Source organism: Oncorhynchus keta, chromosome 18, assembly GCF_023373465.1.
Source record: "Oncorhynchus keta strain PuntledgeMale-10-30-2019 chromosome 18, Oket_V2, whole genome shotgun sequence".
NCBI lineage: Eukaryota > Metazoa > Chordata > Actinopteri > Salmoniformes > Salmonidae > Oncorhynchus > Oncorhynchus keta.
The window spans coordinates 31,946,624-31,971,738 of NC_068438.1; the positions used below are offsets into that span (position 1 = coordinate 31,946,624).

The 25,115-nt window shown below is 41.8% G+C and overlaps 1 protein-coding gene across 2 annotated transcripts in view; it reads right to left on the reverse strand.

Annotated features, from left to right (window-relative positions):
• Positions 1-23,934, reverse strand: part of LOC118396888 (2-phosphoxylose phosphatase 1-like) — a 42,451-nt gene extending 18,517 nt beyond the window's left edge. The window contains exons 1-2 of one of the 2 annotated variants that reach the window (XM_052467904.1): positions 23,793-23,934; positions 22,633-22,776 (exon numbers count right to left, since the gene is read on the reverse strand). In XM_052467904.1, coding sequence (XP_052323864.1) covers positions 22,633-22,711 — 79 coding nt within the window. In that variant the 5' untranslated portion in view covers positions 22,712-22,776; positions 23,793-23,934. Of the gene's footprint in view, positions 1-12,615; positions 12,768-22,632; positions 22,777-23,792 lie in introns of those variants that run through there. The other variant, XM_052467905.1, reaches the window with a different exon arrangement.
• Positions 23,935-25,115: the final 1,181 nt, after the last annotated feature.

A 25,115-nucleotide genomic window follows, 5' to 3' on the forward strand; every position in this document is an offset into this window, starting at 1 on the left:
TCACATAACTCTCACCCCCTCATAGTCAAGCACACACACAGAGTTTCACCAGCTCCCCCCTCCAAGCTCCAGCTGAAATCATAAAGTCAACAGTGTTGCTGGACAGAACTGCTGGGTGTTGGGGATGGCTGGGGAGGTAGGGGGTAGTGGTAGGAGGTCAAGGGTGGGAGGTAGGGAGTAAGGGTAGGAAGGTAGGGGTAGGAGGTTGGAAGGTATGGGTAGTAGGTAGGAAGGTAGGGAGTAGTGGGTAGGAAGATATTGGTAGGAGGTAGGAAGGTAGGGGGTAGGAGGTAAGATTAGGAGGTAGGAAGGTAGGGAGTAGTGGGTAGGAGGTAGAGGGTAACGGTGGGAGATAGAGGGTAGGGCACTGGGTTGGACCTCGTTCAGACTTCCTGAACACAGCAGACAGAGAGAGCAGAGGGCTAGAGATAGACGTTGGAGGCAGGGTATTTCACTTCCTGTCATAAAATTGTTACATCATGTTTTCACTATCTTACTAACTAATAACTAACAGACTGTAGAAACACCACAGTTCTAGATCCAGCATTGGTCACACATCACCCTAAGATGATAAAGCTACGGTGGTAAAGTTCCATTGCTTATTCGATTTCTTTAGAAACAGACTACAGAGGAACTAGCCTAAATACAAACCACACTATCTTAAAGTGAGGGTATCCATATTAACCCACACTCCCCATGTGAGAGGTATTGATATGTTGAATGTACCGAGCTGTCTGTTTGAACTACTGGCACACAGCTCAGACACCCATGCATACCCCACAAGACATGCCACCAGAAGTCTGTTTGAACTACTGGCACACAGCTCAGACACCCATGCATACCCCACAAGACATGCCACCAGAAGTCTGTTTAAACTACTAACACACAGCTCAGACACCCATGCATACCCCACAAGACATGCCACCAGAAGTCTGTTTAAACTACTAACACACAGCTCAGACACCCATGCATACCCCACAAGACATGCCACCAGAAGTCTGTTTAAACTACTAACACACAGCTCAGACACCCATGCATACCCCACAAGACATGCCACCAGAGGTCTGTTTAAACTACTAACACACAGCTCAGACACCCATGCATACCCCACAAGACATGCCACCAGAAGTCTGTTTAAACTACTAACACACAGCTCAGACACCCATGCATACCCCACAAGACATGCCACCAGAAGTCTGTTTAAACTACTAACACACAGCTCAGACACCCATGCATACCCCACAAGACATGCCACCAGAAGTCTGTTTAAACTACTAACACACAGCTCAGACACCCATGCATACCCCACAAGACATGCCACCAGAGGTCTGTTTAAACTACTGGCACACAGCTCAGACACCCATGCATACCCCACAAGACATGCCACCAGAAGTCTGTTTGAACTACTGGCACACAGCTCAGACACCCATGCATACCCCACAAGACATGCCACCAGAGGTCTGTTTAAACTACTGGCACACAGCTCAGACACCCATGCATACCCCACAAGACATGCCACCAGAGGTCTGTTTAAACTACTGGCACACAGCTCAGACACCCATGCATACCCCACAAGACATGCCACCAGAAGTCTGTTTGAACTACTGGCACACAGCTCAGACACCCATGCATACCCCACAAGACATGCCACCAGAGGTCTGTTTAAACTACTGGCACACAGCTCAGACACCCATGCATACCCCACAAGACATGCCACCAGAAGTCTGTTTGAACTACTGGCACACAGCTCAGACACCCATGCATACCCCACAAGACATGCCACCAGAGGTCTGTTTAAACTACTGGCACACAGCTCAGACACCCATGCATACCCCACAAGACATGCCACCAGAGGTCTGTTTAAACTACTGGCACACAGCTCAGACACCCATGCATACCCCACAAGACATGCCACCAGAAGTCTGTTTGAACTACTGGCACACAGCTCAGACACCCATGCATACCCCACAAGACATGCCACCAGAAGTCTGTTTGAACTACTGGCACACAGCTCAGACACCCATGCATACCCCACAAGACATGCCACCAGAAGTCTGTTTAAACTACTGGCACACAGCTCAGACACCCATGCATACCCCACAAGACATGCCACCAGAAGTCTGTTTGAACTACTGGCACACAGCTCAGACACCCATGCATACCCCACAAGACATGCCACCAGAAGTCTGTTTAAACTACTGGCACACAGCTCAGACACCCATGCATACCCCACAAGACATGCCACCAGAAGTCTGTTTGAACTACTGGCACACAGCTCAGACACCCATGCATACCCCACAAGACATGCCACCAGAAGTCTGTTTGAACTACTGGCACACAGCTCAGACACCCATGCATACCCCACAAGACATGCCACCAGAAGTCTGTTTAAACTACTAACACACAGCTCAGACACCCATGCATACCCCACAAGACATGCCACCAGAAGTCTGTTTAAACTACTAACACACAGCTCAGACACCCATGCATACCCCACAAGACATGCCACCAGAGGTCTGTTTAAACTACTAACACACAGCTCAGACACCCATGCATACCCCACAAGACATGCCAGCAGAGGTCTGTTTAAACTACTAGCACACAGCTCAGACACCCATGCATACCCCACAAGACATGCCACCAGAGGTCTGTTTAAACTACTGGCACACAGCTCAGACACCCATGCATATCCCACAAGACATGCCACCAGAGGTCTGTTTAAACTACTGGCACACAGCTCAGACACCCATGCATACCCCACAAGACATGCCACCAGAGGTCTGTTTAAACTACTAGCACACACCTCAGACACCCATGCATACTCCACAAGACATGCCACCAGAGGTCTGTTTAAACTACTAGCACACACCTCAGACACCCATGCATACTCCACAAGACATGCCACCAGAGGTCTGTTTAAACTACTAGCACACACCTCAGACACCCATGCATACTCCACAAGACATGCCACCAGAGGTCTGTTTAAACTACTAACACACAGCTCAGACACCCATGCATACCCCACAAGACATGCCACCAGAAGTCTGTTTAAACTACTAGCACACAGCTCAGACACCCATGCATACCCCACAAGACATGCCACCAGAGGTCTGTTTAAACTACTGGCACACAGCTCAGACACCCATTCATACCCCACAAGACATGCCACCAGAGGTCTGTTTAAACTACTGGCACACAGCTCAGACACCAATGCTCTATTCCACAGTGATACCCCACAAGACATGCCACCAGAGGTCTGTTTAAACTACTGGCACACAGCTCAGACACCCATTCATACCCCACAAGACATGCCACCAGAGGTCTGTTTAAACTACTGGCACACAGCTCAGACACCAATGCATACCCCACAAGACATGCCACCAGAGGTCTGTTTAAACTACTAACACACAGCTCAGACACCAATGCATACCCCACAAGACATGCCACCAGAGGTCTGTTTAAACTACTGGCACACAGCTCAGACACCAATGCATACCCCACAAGACATGCCACCAGAGGTCTGTTTAAACTACTGGCACACAGCTCAGACACCCATTCATACCCCACAAGACATGCCACCAGAGGTCTGTTTAAACTACTGGCACACAGCTCAGACACCAATGCATACCCCACAAGACATGCCACCAGAGGTCTGTTTAAACTACTGGCACACAGCTCAGACACCAATTCATACCCCACAAGACATGCCACCAGAGGTCTCTTCAATGTCCCCAAGTCCAGAACAGACTATGGGAGGCGCACAGTACTACATAGAGCCATGACAACATGGAACTCTATTCCACAGTACTACATAGAGCCATGATAACATGGAACTCTATTCCACAGTACTACATAGAGCCATGACAACATGGAACTCTATTCCACAGTACTACATAGAGCCATGACTACATGGAACTCTATTCCACAGTACTACATAGAGCCATGACTACATGGAACTCTATTCCACATCAGGTAACTGATGCAAGCAGTAGAATCAGAGTTTAAAAAATAGATAAAAGTACACCTTTGAAGCAACACAAACATAGGCACAGACACATGCATACAAACACGCGATAACATACACACTATACACACACGTACACATGGATTTTGTACTGTAGATATGTGGTTGTAGAGTAGGGGCCTGAGGGCACACACTTAAGGTATTGTGAATGTATTGTGATGTTTAATAAAATGTATAACTGCCTTTTGCTGGATCGCAGGAAGAGTACCTAGAGCAGCTAATGGGGATCCATAATAAATAGAAATACAGAATTCCACCTCCGGGGTAAAGGAAAGCCACAGAGTGTAGAAACGGGAAAGACATTTGAAGGTACAAAAACAGTGTAACCATGACCAGGAAAACTTGACGTGTCAAATTATATAGCATACGCTGAAATCCAATCCTCTGGTAAAACTCTTGGTCATAGATTGAGGTTAGAATGTTACTAGCAAAAGTTCACATCAGTCAGTTAACACCGGTCAGTTAGTATCAGTATAGATGGTGAGTTAACATCAGTATAGATGGTGAGTTAACATCAGTATAGACGGTGAGTTAGCATCAGTATAAACGGTGAGTTAGCATCAGTATAGATGGTGAGTTAACATCAGTATAGACGGTGAGTTAGCATCAGTATAGATGGTGAGTTAGCATCAGTATAAACGGTGAGTTAGCATCAGTATAGATGGTGAGTTAGCATCAGTATAGACGGTGAGTTAACATCAGTATAGATGGTGAGTTAACATCAGTATAGACGGTGAGTTAACATCAGTATAGATGGTGAGTTAGCATCAGTATAGACGGTGAGTTAACATCAGTATAGATGGTGAGTTAACATCAGTATAAACGGTGAGTTAGCATCAGTATAGATGGTGAGTTAGCATCAGTATAGACGGTGAGTTAGCATCAGTATAGACGGTGAGTTAACATCAGTATAGACGGTGAGTTAACATCAGTATAAACGGTGAGTTAACATCAGTATAGACGGTGAGTTAACATCAGTATAAACGGTGAGTTAACATCAGTATAAACGGTGAGTTAACATCAGTATAGATGGTGAGTTAATATCAGTATAGACGGTGAGTTAGCATCAGTATAGACGATCAGTTAACATCAGTATAGATGGTGAGTTAACATCAGTATAGACGGTCAGTTAACATCAGTATAGACGGTGAGTTAGCATCAGTATAGATGGTCAGTTAACATCAGTATAGATGGTGAGTTAACATCAGTATAGATGGTGAGTTAACATCAGTATAGACGGTGAGTTAACATCAGTATAGATGGTGAGTTAACATCAGTATAGATGGTGAGTTAACATCAGTATAGATGGTGAGTTAACATCAGTATAGACGGTGAGTTAACATCAGTATAGATGGTGAGTTAGCATCAGTATAGATGGTCAGTTAGTATCAGTATAGATGGTCAGTTAACATCAGTATAGATGGTGAGTTAACATCAGTATAGATGGTGAGTTAACATCAGTATAGACGGTGAGTTAACATCAGTATAGATGGTGATTTAACATCAGTATAAACGGTGAGTTAGCATCAGTATAGACGGTGAGTTAACATCAGTATAGATGGTGAGTTAACATCAGTATAAACGGTGAGTTAGCATCAGTATAGATGGTGAGTTAACATCAGTATAGACGGTGAGTTAACATCAGTATAGATGGTGAGTTAGCATCAGTATAGATGGTGAGTTAACATCAGTATAGACGGTGAGTTAACATCAGTATAGACGGTGAGTTAGCATCAGTATAGATGGTGAATTAACATCAGTATAGATGGTGAGTTAGCATCAGTATAGACGGTGAGTTAACATCAGTATAGATGGTGAGTTAACATCAGTATAAACGGTGAGTTAGCATCAGTATAGACGGTAAGTTACATCAGCATAGACGGTCAGTTAACATCAGTATAGACGGTGAGTTAACATCAGCATAGACGGTCAGTTAACATCAGTATAGACGGTGAGTTTGCATCAGTATAGACGATCAGTTAGCATCAGTATAGACTCACCGGTCAGTTAGCATCAGTATAGATTGTGAGTTAACATCAGTATAGACGGTCAATTAACATCCGTATAGATGGTGAGTTAGCATCAGTATAGACGGTCATCAGTTAGACGGTCAGTGAGTTAACATCAGTATAGAACATCAGTATCAGTTAGCATCAGTATAGATTGTGAGTTAACATCAGTATAGACGATCAGTTAGCATCAGTATAGACTCACCGGTCAGTTAGCATCAGTATAGATTGTGAGTTAACATCAGTATAGACGGTCAATTAACATCCGTATAGATGGTGAGTTAGCATCAGTATAGAAGGTCAGTTAATATCAGTATGGACGGTGAGTTAGCATCAGTATAGACGGTCAGTTAGCATCAGTTTAGACTCACCGGTCAGTTAGCATCAGTATAGAAGGTCAGTTAGCATCAGTATAGACGGTGAGTTAGCATCAGTATAGACGGTCAGTTAGCATCAGTATAGATTGTGAGTTAGCATCAGTATAGATTCTGAGTTAGCATCAGTATAGACAGTCAGTTAACATCAGTATAGATGTTAAATTAGCATCAGTATAGACGGTAAGTTACATCAGTATAAACGGTCAGTTAATATCAGTATAGACAGTCAGTTAGCATCAGTATAGACTCACTGGTCAGTTAGCATCAGTTTAGACTCACCGGTCAGTTAATATCAGTATAGACGGTGAGTTAGCATCAGTATAGACGGTCAGTTAGCATCAGTATAGATGGTCAGTTAGCATCAGTATAGATGGTCAGTTAGCATCAGTATAGATGGTGAGTTAACATCAGTACAGACGGTGAGTTAGAATCAGTATAGACGGTCAGTTAACATCAGTATAGATGGTCAGTTAGTATCAATATAGATGGTGAGTTAGCATCAGTATAGATGTTGAGTTAACATCAGTATAGATGGTGAGTTAGCATCAGTATAGATGGTGAGTTAACATCAGTATAGACGGTGAGTTAACATCAGTATAGACGGTCAGTTAACATCAGTATAGACGGTGAGTTAGCATCAGTATAGACGATCAGTTAACATCAGTATAGACGGTGAGTTAGCATCAGTATAGACAATCAGTTAACATCAGTATAGACGGTGAGTTAGCATCAGTATAGACGGTGAGTTAGCATCAGTATAGACGATCAGTTAACATCAGTATAGATGGTGAGTTAGCATCAGTATAGACGATCAGTTAGCATCAGTATAGACTCACCGGTCAGTTAGCATCAGTATAGATTGTGAGTTAACATCAGTATAGACGATCAGTTAACATCAGTATAGACGGTCAGTTAACATCCGTATAGATTGTGAGTTAGCATCAGTATAGACAGTCAGTTAACATCAGTATAGATGTTAAGTTAACATCAGTATAGACGGTAAGTTAACATCAGTATAGACGGTCAGTTAACATCAGTATAGATGGTGAGTTAGCATCAGTATAGACGGTCAGTTAACATCAGTATAGACGGTCAGTTAACATCAGTATAGATGTTAAATTAGCATCAGTATAGACGGTAAGTTACATCAGTATAGACGGTCAGTTAACATCAGTATAGACGGTGAGTTAGCATCAGTATAGACGGTCAGTTAACATCAGTATAGACGGTGAGTTAGCATCAGTATAGATGGTGAGTTAGCATCAGTATAGACGGTGAGTTAGCATCAGTATAGATGGTGAGTTAGCATCAGTATAGAAGGTCAGTTAATATCAGTATAGACGGTGAGTTAACATCAGTATAGACGGTGAGTTAGCATCAGTATAGATGGTGAGTTAGCATCAGTATAGACGGTGAGTTAGCATCAGTATAGATGGTGAGTTAACATCAGCATAGACGGTCAGTTAACATCAGTATAGACGGTGAGTTAGCATCAGTATAGATGGTGAGTTAACATCAGTATAGACGGTGAGTTAGCATCAGTATAGACGGTGAGTTAGCATCAGTATAGATGGTGAGTTAACATCAGTATAGATGGTGAGTTAGCATCAGTATAGACGGTGAGTTAACATCAGTATAGATGGTGAGTTAACATCAGTATAGACGGTGAGTTAGCATCAGTATAGACTCACCGGTCAGTTAATATCAGTATAGACGGTGAGTTAGCATCAGTATAGATGGTGATTTAACATCAGTATAGATGGTGAGTTAGCATCAGTATAGACGGTGAGTTAGCATCAGTATAGATGGTGATTTAACATCAGTATAGACGGTGAGTTAGCATCAGTATAGACGGTGAGTTAGCATCAGTTTAGACTCACCGGTCAGTTAATATCAGTATAGATGGTGAGTTAGTATCAGTATAGACGGTGAGTTAACATCAGTATAGATGGTGAGTTAACATCAGTATAGACGGTGAGTTAACATCAGTATAGACGGTGAGTTAGCATCAGTATAGACGGTGAGTTAGCATCAGTATAGACGGTGAGTTAACATCAGTATAGACGGTGAGTTAACATCAGTATAGATGGTGAGTTAACATCAGTATAGATGGTGAGTTAGCATCAGTATAGACGGTGAGTTAACATCAGTATAGACGGTGAGTTAACATCAGTATAGATGGTGAGTTAACATCAGTATAGATGGTGAGTTAACATCAGTATAGATGGTGAGTTAACATCAGTATAGATGGTGAGTTAACATCAGTATAGACGGTGAGTTAACATCAGTATAGACGGTGAGTTAACATCAGTATAGATGGTGAGTTAACATCAGTATAGATGGTGAGTTAACATCAGTATAGACGGCATGAGTTAACATCAGAGTTAACATCAGTATAGATGGTGAGTTAGCATCAGTATAGATAGGTGAGTTAGCATCAGTATAGACGGTGAGTTAACATCAGTATAGATGGTGAGTTAACATCAGTATAGACGGTGAGTTAACATCAGTATAGACGGTGAGTTAACATCAGTATAGACGGTCAGTTAACATCAGTATAGATGGTGAGTTAACATCAGTATAGATGGTGAGTTAACATCAGTATAGACGGTGAGTTAACATCAGTATAGACGGTCAGTTAACATCAGTATAGACGGTCAGTTAACATCAGTATAGACGGTCAGTTAACATCAGTATAGATGGTGAGTTAACATCAGCATAGACGGTCAGTTAACATCAGTATAGACGGTCAGTTAACATCAGCATAGACGGTCAGTTAACATCAGCATAGACGGTCAGTTAACATCAGTATAGACGGTGAGTTAACATCAGTATAGACGGTCAGTTAACATCAGTATAGACGGTCAGTTAACATCAGTATAGACGGTGAGTTAACATCAGCATAGACGGTCAGTTAACATCAGTATAGACGGTCAGTTAACATCAGCATAGACGGTCAGTTAACATCAGTATAGACGGTCAGTTAACATCAGTATAGACGGTCAGTTAACATCAGCATAGACGGTCAGTTAACATCAGTATAGACGGTCAGTTAACATCAGTATAGATGGTGAGTTAACATCAGTATAGACGGTCAGTTAACATCAGTATAGACGGTGAGTTAACATCAGTATAGATGGTGAGTTAACATCAGTATAGACGGTCAGTTAACATCAGTATAGATGGTGAGTTAACATCAGTATAGACGGTCAGTTAACATCAGTATAGACGGTCAGTTAACATCAGTATAGATGGTGAGTTAACATCAGCATAGACGGTCAGTTAACATCAGTATAGACGATCAGTTAACATCAGTATAGACTCACCGGTCAGTTAGCATCAGTATAGAAGGTGAGTTAACATCAGTATAGATGGTGAGTTAACATCAGTATAGACGGTCAGTTAACATCAGTATAGATGGTGAGTTAACATCAGCATAGACGGTCAGTTAACATCAGTATAGACGGTCAGTTAACATCAGTATAGATGGTGAGTTAACATCAGTATAGACGGTCAGTTAACATCAGTATAGACGGTCAGTTAACATCAGTATAGACGGTCAGTTAACATCAGTATAGATGGTGAGTTAACATCAGTATAGACGGTCAGTTAACATCAGTATAGATGGTGAGTTAACATCAGCATAGACGGTCAGTTAACATCAGTATAGACGGTCAGTTAACATCAGTATAGATGGTGAGTTAACATCAGCATAGACGGTCAGTTAACATCAGTATAGATGGTGAGTTAACATCAGTATAGACGGTCAGTTAACATCAGTATAGACGGTGAGTTAGAATCAGTATAGACGATCAGTTAACATCAGTATAGACTCACCGGTCAGTTAGCATCAGTATAGAAGGTGAGTTAGCATCAGTATAGACGGTCAGTTAGCATCAGTATAGACGGTCAGTTAGCATCAGTATAGACGGTCAGTTAACATCAGTATAGACGGTGAGTTAACATCAGTATAGACGGTCAGTTAGCATCAGTATAGATGGTGAGTTAGCATCAGTATAGACGGTGAGTTAACATCAGTATAAACGGTGAGTTAACATCAGCATAGACGGTCAGTTAACATCAGTATAGATGGTGAGTTAACATCAGTATAGACGGTCAGTTAACATCAGTATAGACGGTGAGTTAACATCAGTATAGATGGTGAGTTAACATCAGTATAGATGGTGAGTTAACATCAGTATAGATGGTGAGTTAACATCAGTATAGATGGTGAGTTAACATCAGTATAGACGGTGAGTTAACATCAGTATAGACGGTGAGTTAACATCAGTATAGATGGTGAGTTAACATCAGTATAGATGGTGAGTTAGCATCAGTATAGACGGTGAGTTAACATCAGTATAGATGGTGAGTTAACATCAGTATAGACGGTGAGTTAACATCAGTATAGACGGTGAGTTAACATCAGTATAGATGGTGAGTTAACATCAGTATAGACGGTGAGTTAGCATCAGTATAGATGGTGAGTTAACATCAGTATAGACGGTGAGTTAACATCAGTATAGATGGTGAGTTAACATCAGTATAGATGGTGAGTTAACATCAGTATAGACGGTGAGTTAGCATCAGTATAGACGGTGAGTTAACATCAGTATAGACGGTGAGTTAACATCAGTATAGATGGTGAGTTAACATCAGTATAGACGGTGAGTTAACATCAGTATAGATGGTGAGTTAACATCAGTATAGACGGTGAGTTAACATCAGTATAGACGGTGAGTTAACATCAGTATAGACGGTGAGTTAACATCAGTATAGATGGTGAGTTAACATCAGTATAGATGGTGAGTTAACATCAGTATAGACGGTGAGTTAACATCAGTATAGATGGTGAGTTAACATCAGTATAGATGGTGAGTTAACATCAGTATAGACGGTGAGTTAACATCAGTATAGATGGTCAGTTAACATCAGTATAGATGGTGAGTTAACATCAGTATAGACGGTCAGTTAACATCAGTATAGATGGTGAGTTAACATCAGTATAGATGGTGAGTTAACATCAGCATAGACGGTCAGTTAACATCAGTATAGACGGTGAGTTAACATCAGTATAGATGGTGAGTTAACATCAGTATAGATGGTGAGTTAACATCAGTATAGATGGTGAGTTAACATCAGTATAGATGGTGAGTTAACATCAGTATAGACGGTCAGTTAACATCAGTATAGATGGTGAGTTAACATCAGTATAGACGGTGAGTTAACATCAGTATAGACGGTGAGTTAACATCAGTATAGACGGTGAGTTAACATCAGTATAGATGGTGAGTTAACATCAGTATAGATGGTGAGTTAACATCAGTATAGATGGTGAGTTAACATCAGTATAGACGGTCAGTTAACATCAGTATAGACGGTCAGTTAACATCAGTATAGATGGTGAGTTAACATCAGTATAGATGGTGAGTTAGCATCAGTATAGACGGTGAGTTAACATCAGTATAGACGGTGAGTTAACATCAGTATAGACGGTGAGTTAACATCAGTATAGACGGTCAGTTAACATCAGTATAGACGGTGAGTTAGCATCAGTATAGACGGTGAGTTAACATCAGTATAGATGGTGAGTTAACATCAGCATAGACGGTCAGTTAACATCAGTATAGACGGTCAGTTAACATCAGTATAGACGGTGAGTTAACATCAGTATAGACGGTGAGTTAACATCAGTATAAACGATCAGTTAACATCAGTATAGACGGTGAGTTAACATCAGTATAAACGGTGAGTTAACATCAGTATAGATGGTGAGTTAACATCAGTATAGACGGTGAGTTAACATCAGTATAAACGATCAGTTAACATCAGTATAGACGGTGAGTTAACATCAGTATAGATGGTGAGTTAACATCAGTATAGATGGTGAGTTAACATCAGTATAAACGATCAGTTAACATCAGTATAGACGGTGAGTTAACATCAGTATAGACGGTGAGTTAACATCAGTATAGACGGTGAGTTAGATGGTGAGTTAACATCAGCATAGACGGTCAGTTAACATCAGTATAGACGGTGAGTTAGTATCAGTATAGACGGTCAGTTAGCATCAGTATAGACGGTCAGTTAGCATCAGTATAGACGGTCAGTTAATATCAGTATAGACGGTGAGTTAGCATCAGTATAGACGGTCAGTTAGCATCAGTATAGACTCACCGGTCAGTTAGCATCAGTATAGACTCACCGGTGAAGAGGAAGAGGAGGAAGAGGTGTGTGTGAGCGAAAGAGAGCATTCTGAGATCTGCTTACTGGATAGAGGGCCAGACACACACTGGAACCCATTCACTGAACTGGTCACCCTCTCCCCGCACACACACTCACCGACAAACACACACACGCCTGGGTACTAGGCAGACCAACGGCCCAATTGGAGGCCTGCTCACTACCCTGGTCTGCCACAGTCGCCCACACAAAGGGCCTTTTGTAACAGACAACAGACTACCTCAGACTAGGAGCACACACACTGAAGAAAGACACACACACACACACACATTGAAGAAACACACACACAGACAGACACTGAAGAATCACACACACACACACACTGAAGAAACACACACACACACACACACACACACTGAAGAAACACACACACAGAGACACTGAAGAAACACACACACACACTGAAGAAACACACACATACACACTCTAAAGAAACACACACAAACACACACGCGCACACACACACACACACACACACTGAAGAAACACACACATACACACACACTGAAGAAACACACACATACACACTCTAAAGAAACACACACAAACACGCACACACGCACACACACACACACACTGAAGAGAAGAAACACACACACAAGCCGCACAAGCCCAGGGCATCAACGCCAACTCACACACCCGCAAACACACAGTTGTTTACCCTGGAGCATGAACACACACACACACACATAAACACACACATAAACACACACACACACATAAACACAGGGTATACTACCAAAGCAATACACATGCTAGCCTAAGGCATCTTCCTACAGTACACACACAACATCAATGGGCCAGGTCTACGCAACAACTAGCTGGCCTTAATAAACATACAGCAGGGCCAGTAATTAGGAGTTTAGCAGGTAGTTCTGACTGTATGCATTGGCTGAGTGTTGAAAAAGGTGAGCCCATTACACTGATGAGGGCTTCCTTCCAGCATTACACCTCAGTGTTTTACACCGCCTACACTGTGGTAAAGAGTCAGCTGCTACAGTAAACCTTAAACACAGGATGGACCACGACTGCTCTTCCTCCCTCCATCTCTCCCACCAGAGAATAAAAACAGGTCCACAACAAATACCACACACTACTGTCACGACCAATACCACACACTACTATCACGACCAACACCACACACTACTGTCACGACCAATACCACACACTACTATCACGACCAATACCACACACTACTGTCACGACCAATACCACACACTACTATCACGACCAATACCACACACTACTGTCACGACCAATACCACACACTACTATCACGACCAATACCACACACTACTGTCACGACCAATACCACACACTACTGTCACGACCAATACCACACACTACTATCACGACCAATACCACACACTACTATCACGACCAATACCACACACTACTGTCACGACCAATACCACACACTACTGTCACGACCAATACCACACACTACTGTCACGACCAATACCACACCCTACTGGCACGACCAATACCACACACTACTGGCATGACCAATACCACACACTACTGGCACGACCAATAGAACACACTACTGGCACGACCAATACCACATACTACTGTCATGACCAATACCACACACTACTGTCACGACCAATACCACACACTACTGTCACGACCAATACCACACACTACTGTCACGACCAATACCACACACTACTGTCACGACCAATACCACACACTACTGTCACGACCAATACCACACACTACTGTCACGACCAATACCACACACTACTGTCACGACCAATACCACACACTACTGGCACGACCAATACCACACACTACTGTCACGACCAATACCACACACTACTGTCACGACCAATACCTTACACTACTGTCATGACCAATACCACACACTACTGTCACGACCAATACCACACACTACTGTCACGACCAATACCACACACTACTGTCACGACCAATACCACACACTACTGTCACGACCAATACCTTACACTACTGTCATGACCAATACCACACACTACTGTCACGACCAATACCACACACTACTGTCACGACCAATACCACACACTACTGTCACGACCAATACCACACACTAGTGTCACGACCAATACCTTACACTACTGTCACGACCAATACCGTACACTACTGTCACGACCAATACCACACACTACTGTCACGACCAATACCACACACTACTGTCACGACCAATACCTTACACTACTGTCACGACCAATACCACACACTAATGTCACGACCAATACCACACACTACTGTCACGACCAATACCTTACACTACTGTCACGACCTATACCACACACTACTGTCATGACCTATACCACACACTACTGTCACGACCAAAACCACACACTACTGTCACGACCAATACCACACACGACTGTCACGACCAATACCACACACTACTGTCATGACCAATACCACACACTACTGTCACGACCAATACCACACACTACTGTCACGACCAATACCACACACTACTGTCACGACCAATACCACACACTACATCACGACCAATACCACACACTACTTTCACGACCAATACCTTACACTACTGTCACGACCTATACCACACACTACTGTCATGACCTATACCACACACTACTGTCACGACCAATACCACACACTACTGTCACGACCAATACCACACACGACTGTCACGACCAATACCACACACTACTGTCATGACCAATACCACACACGACTGTCACGACCAATACCACACACTACTGTCACGACCAATACCTTACACTACTGTCACGACCAATACCACACACTAATGTCACGACCAATACCACACACTACTTTCACGACCAATACCACACACTACTGTCACGACCAATACCACACACTACTGTCACGACCAATACCACACACTACTGTCACGACCAATACCACACACTACTGTCACGACCAATACCACACACTACTGTCACGACCAATACCCCACACTACTCTCTATTTCCTCTGATGTTATATCACTCTTAATCTCTGTGGATTATTCTCTCCCCTCTCTCTATTTCCTCTGATGTTATATCTCTCTTCATCTCTGTGGATTATTCTCTCCCCTGTCTCTATTTCCTCTGATGTTATATCACTCTTCATCTCTGTGGATTATTCTCTCCCCTCTCTCTATTTCCTCTGATGTTATATCACTCTTCATCTCTGTGGATTATTCTCTCCCCTGTCTCTATTTCCTCTGATGTTATATCTCTCTTCATCTCTGTGGATTATTCTCTCCCCTGTCTCTATTTCATCTGATGTTCTATCACTCTTCATCTCTGTGGATTATTCCCACCCCTCTCTCTATTTCCTCTGATGTTATATCTCTCTTCATCTCTGTGGATTATTCTCTCCCCTGTCTCTATTTCATCTGACGTTCTATCACTCTTCATCTCTGTGGATTATTCCCACCCCTCTCTCTATTTCCTCTGATGTTATATCACTCTTCATCTCTGTGGATTATTCTCTCCCCTGTCTCTATTTCCTCTGATGTTATATCTCTCTTCATCTCTGTGGATTATTCTCTCCCCTGTCTCTATTTCATCTGATGTTCTATCACTCTTCATCTCTGTGGATTATTCCCACCCCTCTCTCTATTTCCTCTGATGTTATATCACTCTTCATCTCTGTGGATTATTCCCACCCCTCTCTCTATTTCCTCTGATGTTATATCTCTCTTCATCTCTGTGGATTATTCTCTCCCCTGTCTCTATTTCCTCTGATGTTATATCTCTCTTCATCTCTGTGGATTATTCTCTCCCCTGTCTCTATTTCCTCTGATGTTATATCTCTCTTCATCTCTGTGGATTATTCTCTCCCCTGTCTCTATTTCATCTGATGTTCTATCACTCTTCATCTCTGTGGATTATTCCCACCCCTCTCTCTATTTCCTCTGATGTTATATCTCTCTTCATCTCTGTGGATTATTCTCTCCCCTCTCTCTATTTCCTCTGATGTTATATCTCTCTTCATCTCTGTGGATTATTCTCTCCCCTGTCTTTATTTCCTCTGATGTTATATCTCTCTTCATCTCTGTGGATTATTCTCTCCCCTCTCTCTATTTCCTCTGATGTTATATCTCTCTTCATCTCTGTGGATTATTCTCTCCCCTGTCTTTATTTCCTCTGATGTTATATCTCTTTTCATCTCTGTGGATTATTCTCTCCCCTCTCTCTATTTCCTCTGATGTTATATCACTCTTCATCTCTGTGGATTATTCTCTCCCCTCTCTCTATTTCCTCTGATGTTCTATCTCTTCATCTCTGTGGATTATTCTCTCCCCTCTCTCTATTTCCTCTGATGTTATATCACTCTTCATCTCTGTGGATTATTCTCTCCCCTCTCTCTATTTCCTCTGATGTTATATCTCTCTTCATCTCTGTGGATTATTCTCTCCCCTGTCTTTATTTCCTCTGATGTTATATCTCTTTTCATCTCTGCGGATTATTCTCTCCCCTCTCTCTATTTCCTCTGATGTTATATCACTCTTCATCTCTGTGGATTATTCTCTCCCCTCTCTCTATTTCCTCTGATGTTATATCTCTCTTCATCTCTGTGGATTATTCTCTCCCCTCTCTCTATTTCCTCTGATGTTATATCTCTCTTCATCTCTGTGGATTATTCTCTCCCCTCTCTCTATTTCCTCTGATGTTCTATCACTCTTCATCTCTGTGGATTATTCTCTCCCCTCTCTCTATTTCCTCTGATGTTATATCTCTCTTCATCTCTGTGGATTATTCTCTCCCCTCTCTCTATTTCCTCTGATGTTCTATCACTCTTCATCTCTGTGGATTATTCTCTCCCCTCTCTCTATTTCCTCTGATGTTATATCTCTCTTCATCTCTGTGGATTATTCTCTCCCCTCTCTCTATTTCCTCTGATGTTATATCTCTCTTCATCTCTGTGGATTATTCTCTCCCCTGTCTTTATTTCCTCTGATGTTCTCTCTCTCTTCATCTCTGTGGATTATTCTCTCCCCTGTCTCTATTTCATCTGATGTTCTATCACTCTTCATCTCTGTGGATTATTCCCACCCCTCTCTCTATTTCCTCTGATGTTATATCTCTCTTCATCTCTGTGGATTATTCTCTCCCCTCTCTCTATTTCCTCTGATGTTATATCTCTCTTCATCTCTGTGGATTATTCTCTCCCCTGTCTTTATTTCCTCTGATGTTCTATCTCTTCATCTCTGTGGATTATTCTCTCCCCTCTCTCTATTTCCTCTGATGTTATATCTCTCTTCATCTCTGATTATTCTATCCCCTGTCTTTATTTCCTCTGATGTTATATCTCTCTTCATCTCTGTGGATTATTCTCTCCCCTCTCTCTATTTCCTCTGATGTTATATCTCTCTTCATCTCTGTGGATTATTCTCTCCCCTGTCTTTATTTCCTCTGATGTTCTCTCTCTCTTCATCTCTGTGGATTATTCTCTCCCCTGTCTCTCCTCTCATTAGATACGTACCTTTCTCTCTCTCTCTCTGTACCCTGCACTCTTGCTTCAAGTCTTTACAGACACCAGAAAATATTGCAATTCTGTGAGTGCATGTCTTAACTCTGCATTGAGAATGTGTGAACTCTGTGACCCTGTTGCCATCACTCCTCTCCCTCTCTCTCTCCCTCAAAAGCAGAGGTATGTGTCTGTCTGAGGGGGATTGTAGGCTGAAGTAACTTTAATGCACTACTTAAAACCATTCTCTGCTCCTGCCCTCTAATCTTCTCCTTTAGCAAAAACAAAAGGCAATAAAAGATTATGCTGAATGAAATCCCTCTGTAAATTGTTACCATTGAGTGTGTGCGTGCATGCGTGTGCACGACACACATGCATATGCCTAGGCTCATATGGTTCCCTTAATTTGTCATTGAGAAATGTGTCTTGACTCTTGATTGATTTCTCGATCACTTGAGGCAACATGGGATTTATGTAACCAAAGTATGGTCTGTGCTAGCGTCCTCTCCTTCCCTGTCATGTGATCTGTAGGTTGTCTGTGTTTTGGAGAGAGGCTGTCATAACTTATTCATCAGACTGCAAGTCATTATCCTCTACTATAGGGGAAGGCCCAGTGGGACAGCAGCACTTCATGTTCCATTGATTGTCATTCTTCTTTGTCCTCCACTTTCCCTCCCTCTCTTATCTATTTTCTGCTTAAGTTATCTCTCTCTTTTTCTATTTTAGCCTCTGACTGTTATCTTCCTGTTTTGGTCTCTTCTTTCTTACGCTACTTCTTTCACTTTTCCTCTCTTACTCCATCTTTCTTTTCTGATTATTTTGAACATTGGGAAAACAAGCTTGTGTATTGAATTTGTTTGTGTGAGGACTTCATTTTTTTTGCTGAAACTTGATTGATTTCGGTGTGTGATACAGACAGGCAATAACAGATGGTTTGCCTTGACTCTGACACTCTGCCTGCCTCTACGACCTCTCTGAAATCTGGACTGGGGTCGCCATGGCAGCAGAGGCGTGACACCTGTTTGACAAGCAACAGGGAGTCCCCACAGTAATAGAGGTGTGAAGCTTAGCGGAACAGAGGACTGAGAAGGAGGGAAACGAAAACAGGAGGAGAGATATGGCGAGAGCGATAGAATAGAGGAAAGGAGAGACAGAGAGAGATGACAGGAGAGGGAATGGAAGAGAAGAGAGGCGGAGGCAATAACATCAACAGAGCGATACAGGAAAATATCAACTACAGGAATTGAAGGGAAGATAAAAGAGAAAGACGAAAGGAGAGCAGAGAGAGATAACGTGATGGAGGAAATTACATATACAGTGGGGCAAAAAAGTATTTAGTCAGCCACCAATTGTGCAAGTTCTCCCACTTAAAAAGATGAGAGAGGCCTGTAATTTTCATCATAGGTACACTTCAACTATGACAGACAAAATTAGGGGAAAAAATCCAGAAAATCACATTGTAGGATTTTTAATGAATTTATTTGCAAATAATGGTGGAAAATAAGTATTTGGTCAATAACAAAAGTTTATCTAAATACTTTGTTATATACCCTTTGTTGGCAATGACAGAGGTCAAATGATTTCTGTAAGTCTTCACAAGGTTTTCACACACTGTTGCTGGTATTTTGGCCCATTCCTCCATGCAGATCTTCTCTAGAGCAGTGATGTTTTGGGGCTGTTGCTGGGCAACACAGACTTTCATCTCCCTCCAAAGATTTTCTATGGGGTTGAGATCTGGAGACTGGCTAGGCCATTCCAGGACCTTGAAATGCTTCTTACGAAGCCACTCCTTTGTTGCCTGGGTGGTGTGTTTGGGATCATTGTCATGCTGAAAAACCCAGCCACGTTTCATCTTCAATGCCCTTGCTGATGGAAGGAGGTTTTCACTCAAAATCTCACGATACATGGCCTCATTCATTCTTTCCTTTACACGGATCAGTCATCCTGGTCCCTTTGCAGAAAAACAGCCCCAAAGCATGATGTTTCCACCCCCATTCTTCACAGTAGATGTGGTGTTCTTTGGATGCAACTCAGCATTCTTTGTCCTCCAAACACGACGAGTTGAGTTTTTACCAAAAAGTTATATTTTGGCTTCATCTGACCATATGACATTCTCCCAATCTTCTTCTGGATCATCCAAATGCTCTCTAGCAAACTTCAGACGGGCCTGGACATGTACTGGCTTAAAACCTTTTGTGACTAGGGGGAAGTATTTTCATTTTTGGAAAAATAACGTTCCCGTAGTAAACGGGATATTTTGTCAGGACAAGATGCTAGAATATGCATATAATTGACAGTTTATGGTAGAAAACACTCTAAAGTTTCCAAAACTCTAAAAATATTGTCTGTGAGTATAACAGTACTGATATTGCAGGCGAAGGCCTGAGAAAAATCCAACCCGGAAGTGCCTCATGTTTTGAAAGCGCTGCGTTCCAATGCGTCCCTATTGAGCAGTGAATGGGCTATCAGCCAGATTACTTTTTCTCTGTATTCCCCAAGGTGTCTACAGCATTGTGACGTAGTTTTACGCATTTATGTTGAAGAATACCCGTAAGCGGCTACATTGCGCAACTGATGGCTCCCAGAGTGATTCTCGCGTAAAATACAGAGGTAGCCATTATTCCAATCGGTCCTACTGAAAAACCAATTGTCCCTGTGGATATATTATGGAATAGATATTTGAAAAACACCTTGAGGATTGATTATAAACCACGTTTGCCATGTTTCTGTCGATATTATGGAGCTAATTTGGAATATTTTTGGGCGTTTTCGTGACTGCAATTTCCGGGCGATTTCTCAGCCAAACGTGAAGAACAAACGGAGCTATTTCGCCTACAAACATTTTCTTTTTGGAAAAAAGGAACATTGGCTATCTAACTGGGAGTCTCGTGAGTGAAAACATCCGAAGCTCAAAGGTAAACGATTTAATTTGATTGCTTTTCTGATTTCCGTGACCAAGTTACCTGCTGCTAGCTAGACAAAATGCTATGCTAGGCTATCGATAAACTTACACAAATGCTTGTCTAGCTTTAGCTGTAAAGCATATTTAGAAAATCTGAGATGACAGGGTGATTAACAAAAGGCTAAGTGTGTCTCAATATATTTCCCTTGTGATTTTCATGAATAGGAATATTTTCTAGGAATATTTATGTCCGTTGCGTTATGCTAATTAGTGTCAGTCGATGATTACACTCCCTCATGCGGGATGGGGAGTCATTAGAGGTTAAGCAGGGGACACGTCTGGCACTGCAGGATTTGAGTCCCTGGTGGCGTCGTGTGTTACTGATGGTAGGCTTTGTTACTTTGGTCCCAGCTCTCTGCAGGTCATTCACTAGGTCCCCCCATGTGGTTCTTGGATTTTTGCTCACCGTTCTTGTGATATTTTTGACCCCACGGGGTGAGATCTTGCGTGGAGCCCCAGATCGAGGGAGATTATCATTGGTCTTGTATGTCTTCCATTTCCTAATATTTGCTCCCACAGTTGATTTCTTCAAACCAAGCTGCTTACCTATTGCAGATTCAGTCTTCCCAGCCTGGTGCAGGTCTTTTGTTTCTGGTGTCCTTTGACAGCTCTTTGGTCTTGGCCATAGTGGAGTTTGGAGTGTGACTGTTTGAGGTTGTGGACAGGTGTCTTTTATACTGATAACAAGTTCAAACAGGTGCCATTAATACAGGTAACGAGTGGAGGACAGAGGAGCCTCTTAAAGAAGAAGTTACAGGTCTGTGAGAGCCAGAAATCTTGCTTGTTTGTAGGTGACCAAATACTTGTTTTCCGCCATAATTTGCAAATAAATTCATTAAAAATCCTACAATGTGATTTTCTGGATTTTCTTTTCTCATTTTGTCTGTCATAGTTGAAATGTACCTATGATGAAAATTACAGGCCTCTCTCATCTTTTTAAGTGGGAGAACTTGCACAATTGGTGGCTGACTAAATACTTTTTTGCCCCACTGTATGCACTATACAGCATATTTCATACCCAACATAATCTGGGACTAGGATTTTTCATTCAAATATGGATGTTATTTCTGCAGCTCAATAATATTCTAGCCTTCTTTCTAATTATGTTATTTTCATATAACAGTGAAAGGACTCTTCCATCCATCCATCCACCCACAGTAAGAGTCTTAGGCATCAAATCGACTTGGCCTGTTTCCTTGTATTTATTACCATTGAGGACACATATTTTATTTCTATGCACAGGGGAGATGGGGCACAATGACCTAACGGTGGCAGAGGCCATTTTCTACTGACACGTCATTGGGAGAACGCTTAAGAGTATCTCAAGGTATCATAGTGGATAGGACTGGTCTAAATATAGAATGTCTCTAGAGGACTTGTCTTTGTTTCCATGTAAATGGGTCGCTTGGAGTGGAAAACACTAGTGGTCAGATATAATACACACACACCGTGTGACCATACACAAACATACCTGGATATACACACCAAACAATCACACACAAATTCCAACCACAAATAATGGCAGATGTAGAGACACTACAATACACCACACAAACACGCACACAGTTTACTTACAGAATTGGAGGCTGAGACTCACGATGGCCAGCACCGCCCCCACCACCACCAGGAGGATGAAGCGGTTCCGAGCCAGCATCCTGACAAGTGATTGGTCCGTCTCCCTGTCAGTCAACCACCCACACCTTGCCCCATTCCTGCTGTCTAAATAGGCACAACAAAAACAACCAACATTATGAAACAAACATGCCTATAACACGCCTCTAAACCAATAGAAGAAAAAACTTTACTGCACACAATGAATCACACAAATGAACTAAAGAAAGTAGTCAGCCACAGTTTGTAGCATTTTCCACTGTACATCCTGCCTTCTATGAATAGACCTATGAGAGAGCAGGGATATAGGAACAATCAGGGAGGGAAAAGCAGAAAGAACATGTAAAAAGCCCACCATTTACGTCAGTTAAACACAACCCTACTATTAGACAGACTAAAAATAAGAGCATGGCTAGATGAGGTCAAAATGGTGCCTCAATCATTATCCTCAATCACCTCCCCTCAGAAACTGCCTACATGACTTGAGATGTTCTCTCAAAACATGTTCATGCAAATATGAAACAATTATAAGGTTTAGAGTTGGACAAACTAAACGGTCTCAAAATTGTTTTTGCTTCTCAATGTATACATGTTATTATATGTAGCTAACCTGTATGCATCTTAATGTGGTAAAACTCTTCTGTGGAACTCCTGTAGTGATTAACGTTACTGAAACATTGTAGTAGGCTACCTGCGAGGAGATACTATTTCATGATGATTGCACTAATTAAAACAATGTTGGCGCATTGTGACAGCTTGTCTGCTCGTCTCGGCCACAATGCTATGCTGACCAGCTACAAGGGAAGGGATCATTTGTTAGCTAGCGAACTGGCTATCTAGATAACTTTCATATTGTTATATCTAACACATGCACTATAGTAGCATCAATGCTTCCGGTATAACAGCTAAATTTACAACTTGTAAAGCTAAATATGTGGTAGTAAACTTGTCGGCTTTTTTGCAGAATCGAATGGTTTCGGTGAATTCGTAGCTACCTTAATAATGACGTTATTACAAAACGCCAAGCCTTTTTTTACAATGTACCTACTCGAGAGAAAATGCTAAGTAGCTAAACTGCCTAATTAACATAATGCTTGCTGGTCGTTTATCTCGGATCATCTTACCAAGTAGCGAACCTCAATCAGAACTTGAATCCACCAAGCGCCGTGCCGGCTTTTACTCCTCTGAACTACCTATCCGTGTGGCTGTCCTGGGTCCTGCTTGCTGGCTCCACTTCGCTGTGCTAGCCTTCTACTCCCCTTTGAATATGCAACTGAAACGTAATGGCTCACTGCGCCGTCTCCTGGAAAAGCTTCGCAATGACACCGATTGCACCCCTCCACTTTTGTCTCGCATCTCCACTATTCTGGTGTGAAACGTGGAGGATCATCCTGTCATCACCATTATTCTATGGCCATCAACCGATATGTTGTGATAAAATAAATTATTCTGAACGATTGCATCAAAATAGGAATAATTTTGCTGAGAAAGAGCTTGAAGGTTATTTTTCCCGGCCCATAGTTCTACGTATACTAGGGCTATAATCAGTCGATGCTTTTGACCGTGGTGGAAAAAGTACGCAAAAGTCATACTGTAGTAAAAGAAAAGATACCTTAATAGAACATGACTCAAGTAAAAGTGAGAATCAACCAGTAAAATATTACTTGAGTAAAAGTCTAAAAGTGTTTGGTTTTAAATATACTTAAGTATCACAAGTCAAATTATTAATAGTTTCAAAATCCTTGTATTATGCAAACCAGACAGCACAATGTTATTTTACTTTACGGATAGCCAGGTGTACACTACAACACTGACATTTAGAGGCAGTAGGGATGACCAGGGATGTTCTCTTGATAAGTGTATGAATTGGACCATTTTCCTGTCAAAATATAACTAAGTACTTATTGGTATCAGGGAAATTTTAAAAATTACATTATTTTCTTTAGGAATGTAGTGAAATTAAAGTAAAAGTTGTCAAATTTCAATAGTAAAGTACAGATACCTCAAAAAACTACTTAAGTAGTACTTTAAAGTATTTTAGTTAAGTACTTTACACCACTGTCTTTTGATGATGTAGAAGAGGTGATCCCCTGGCTGATGAAGAAAGGAAAGAAGAAAAGCAGCAAGAACATCAAGGGTAGAAGATGAGAATATTGGGATGTTAGAGAGTTAGAGACAACTTCCTGGACAAAACGTTTCACTGTAATAGTGAAGGTGTAAACTTGGCAGTGGGAAACCTAAACATTATATTTGACCTCTCAGCTTCCCTATCAAATACAAACAATGTCATACAGAAATATGAAGAAAATGAATAACAAAATGGCAAAGGATTTTATGAAGAATGCAAAAACCAAAGAAATTGAGAAACCTATCCAACCAAAAACATTGAGACCCAGAAACCCTGAGTCTACACCTTCACTATGGTGAATCACAAAAAAAACTAAGGA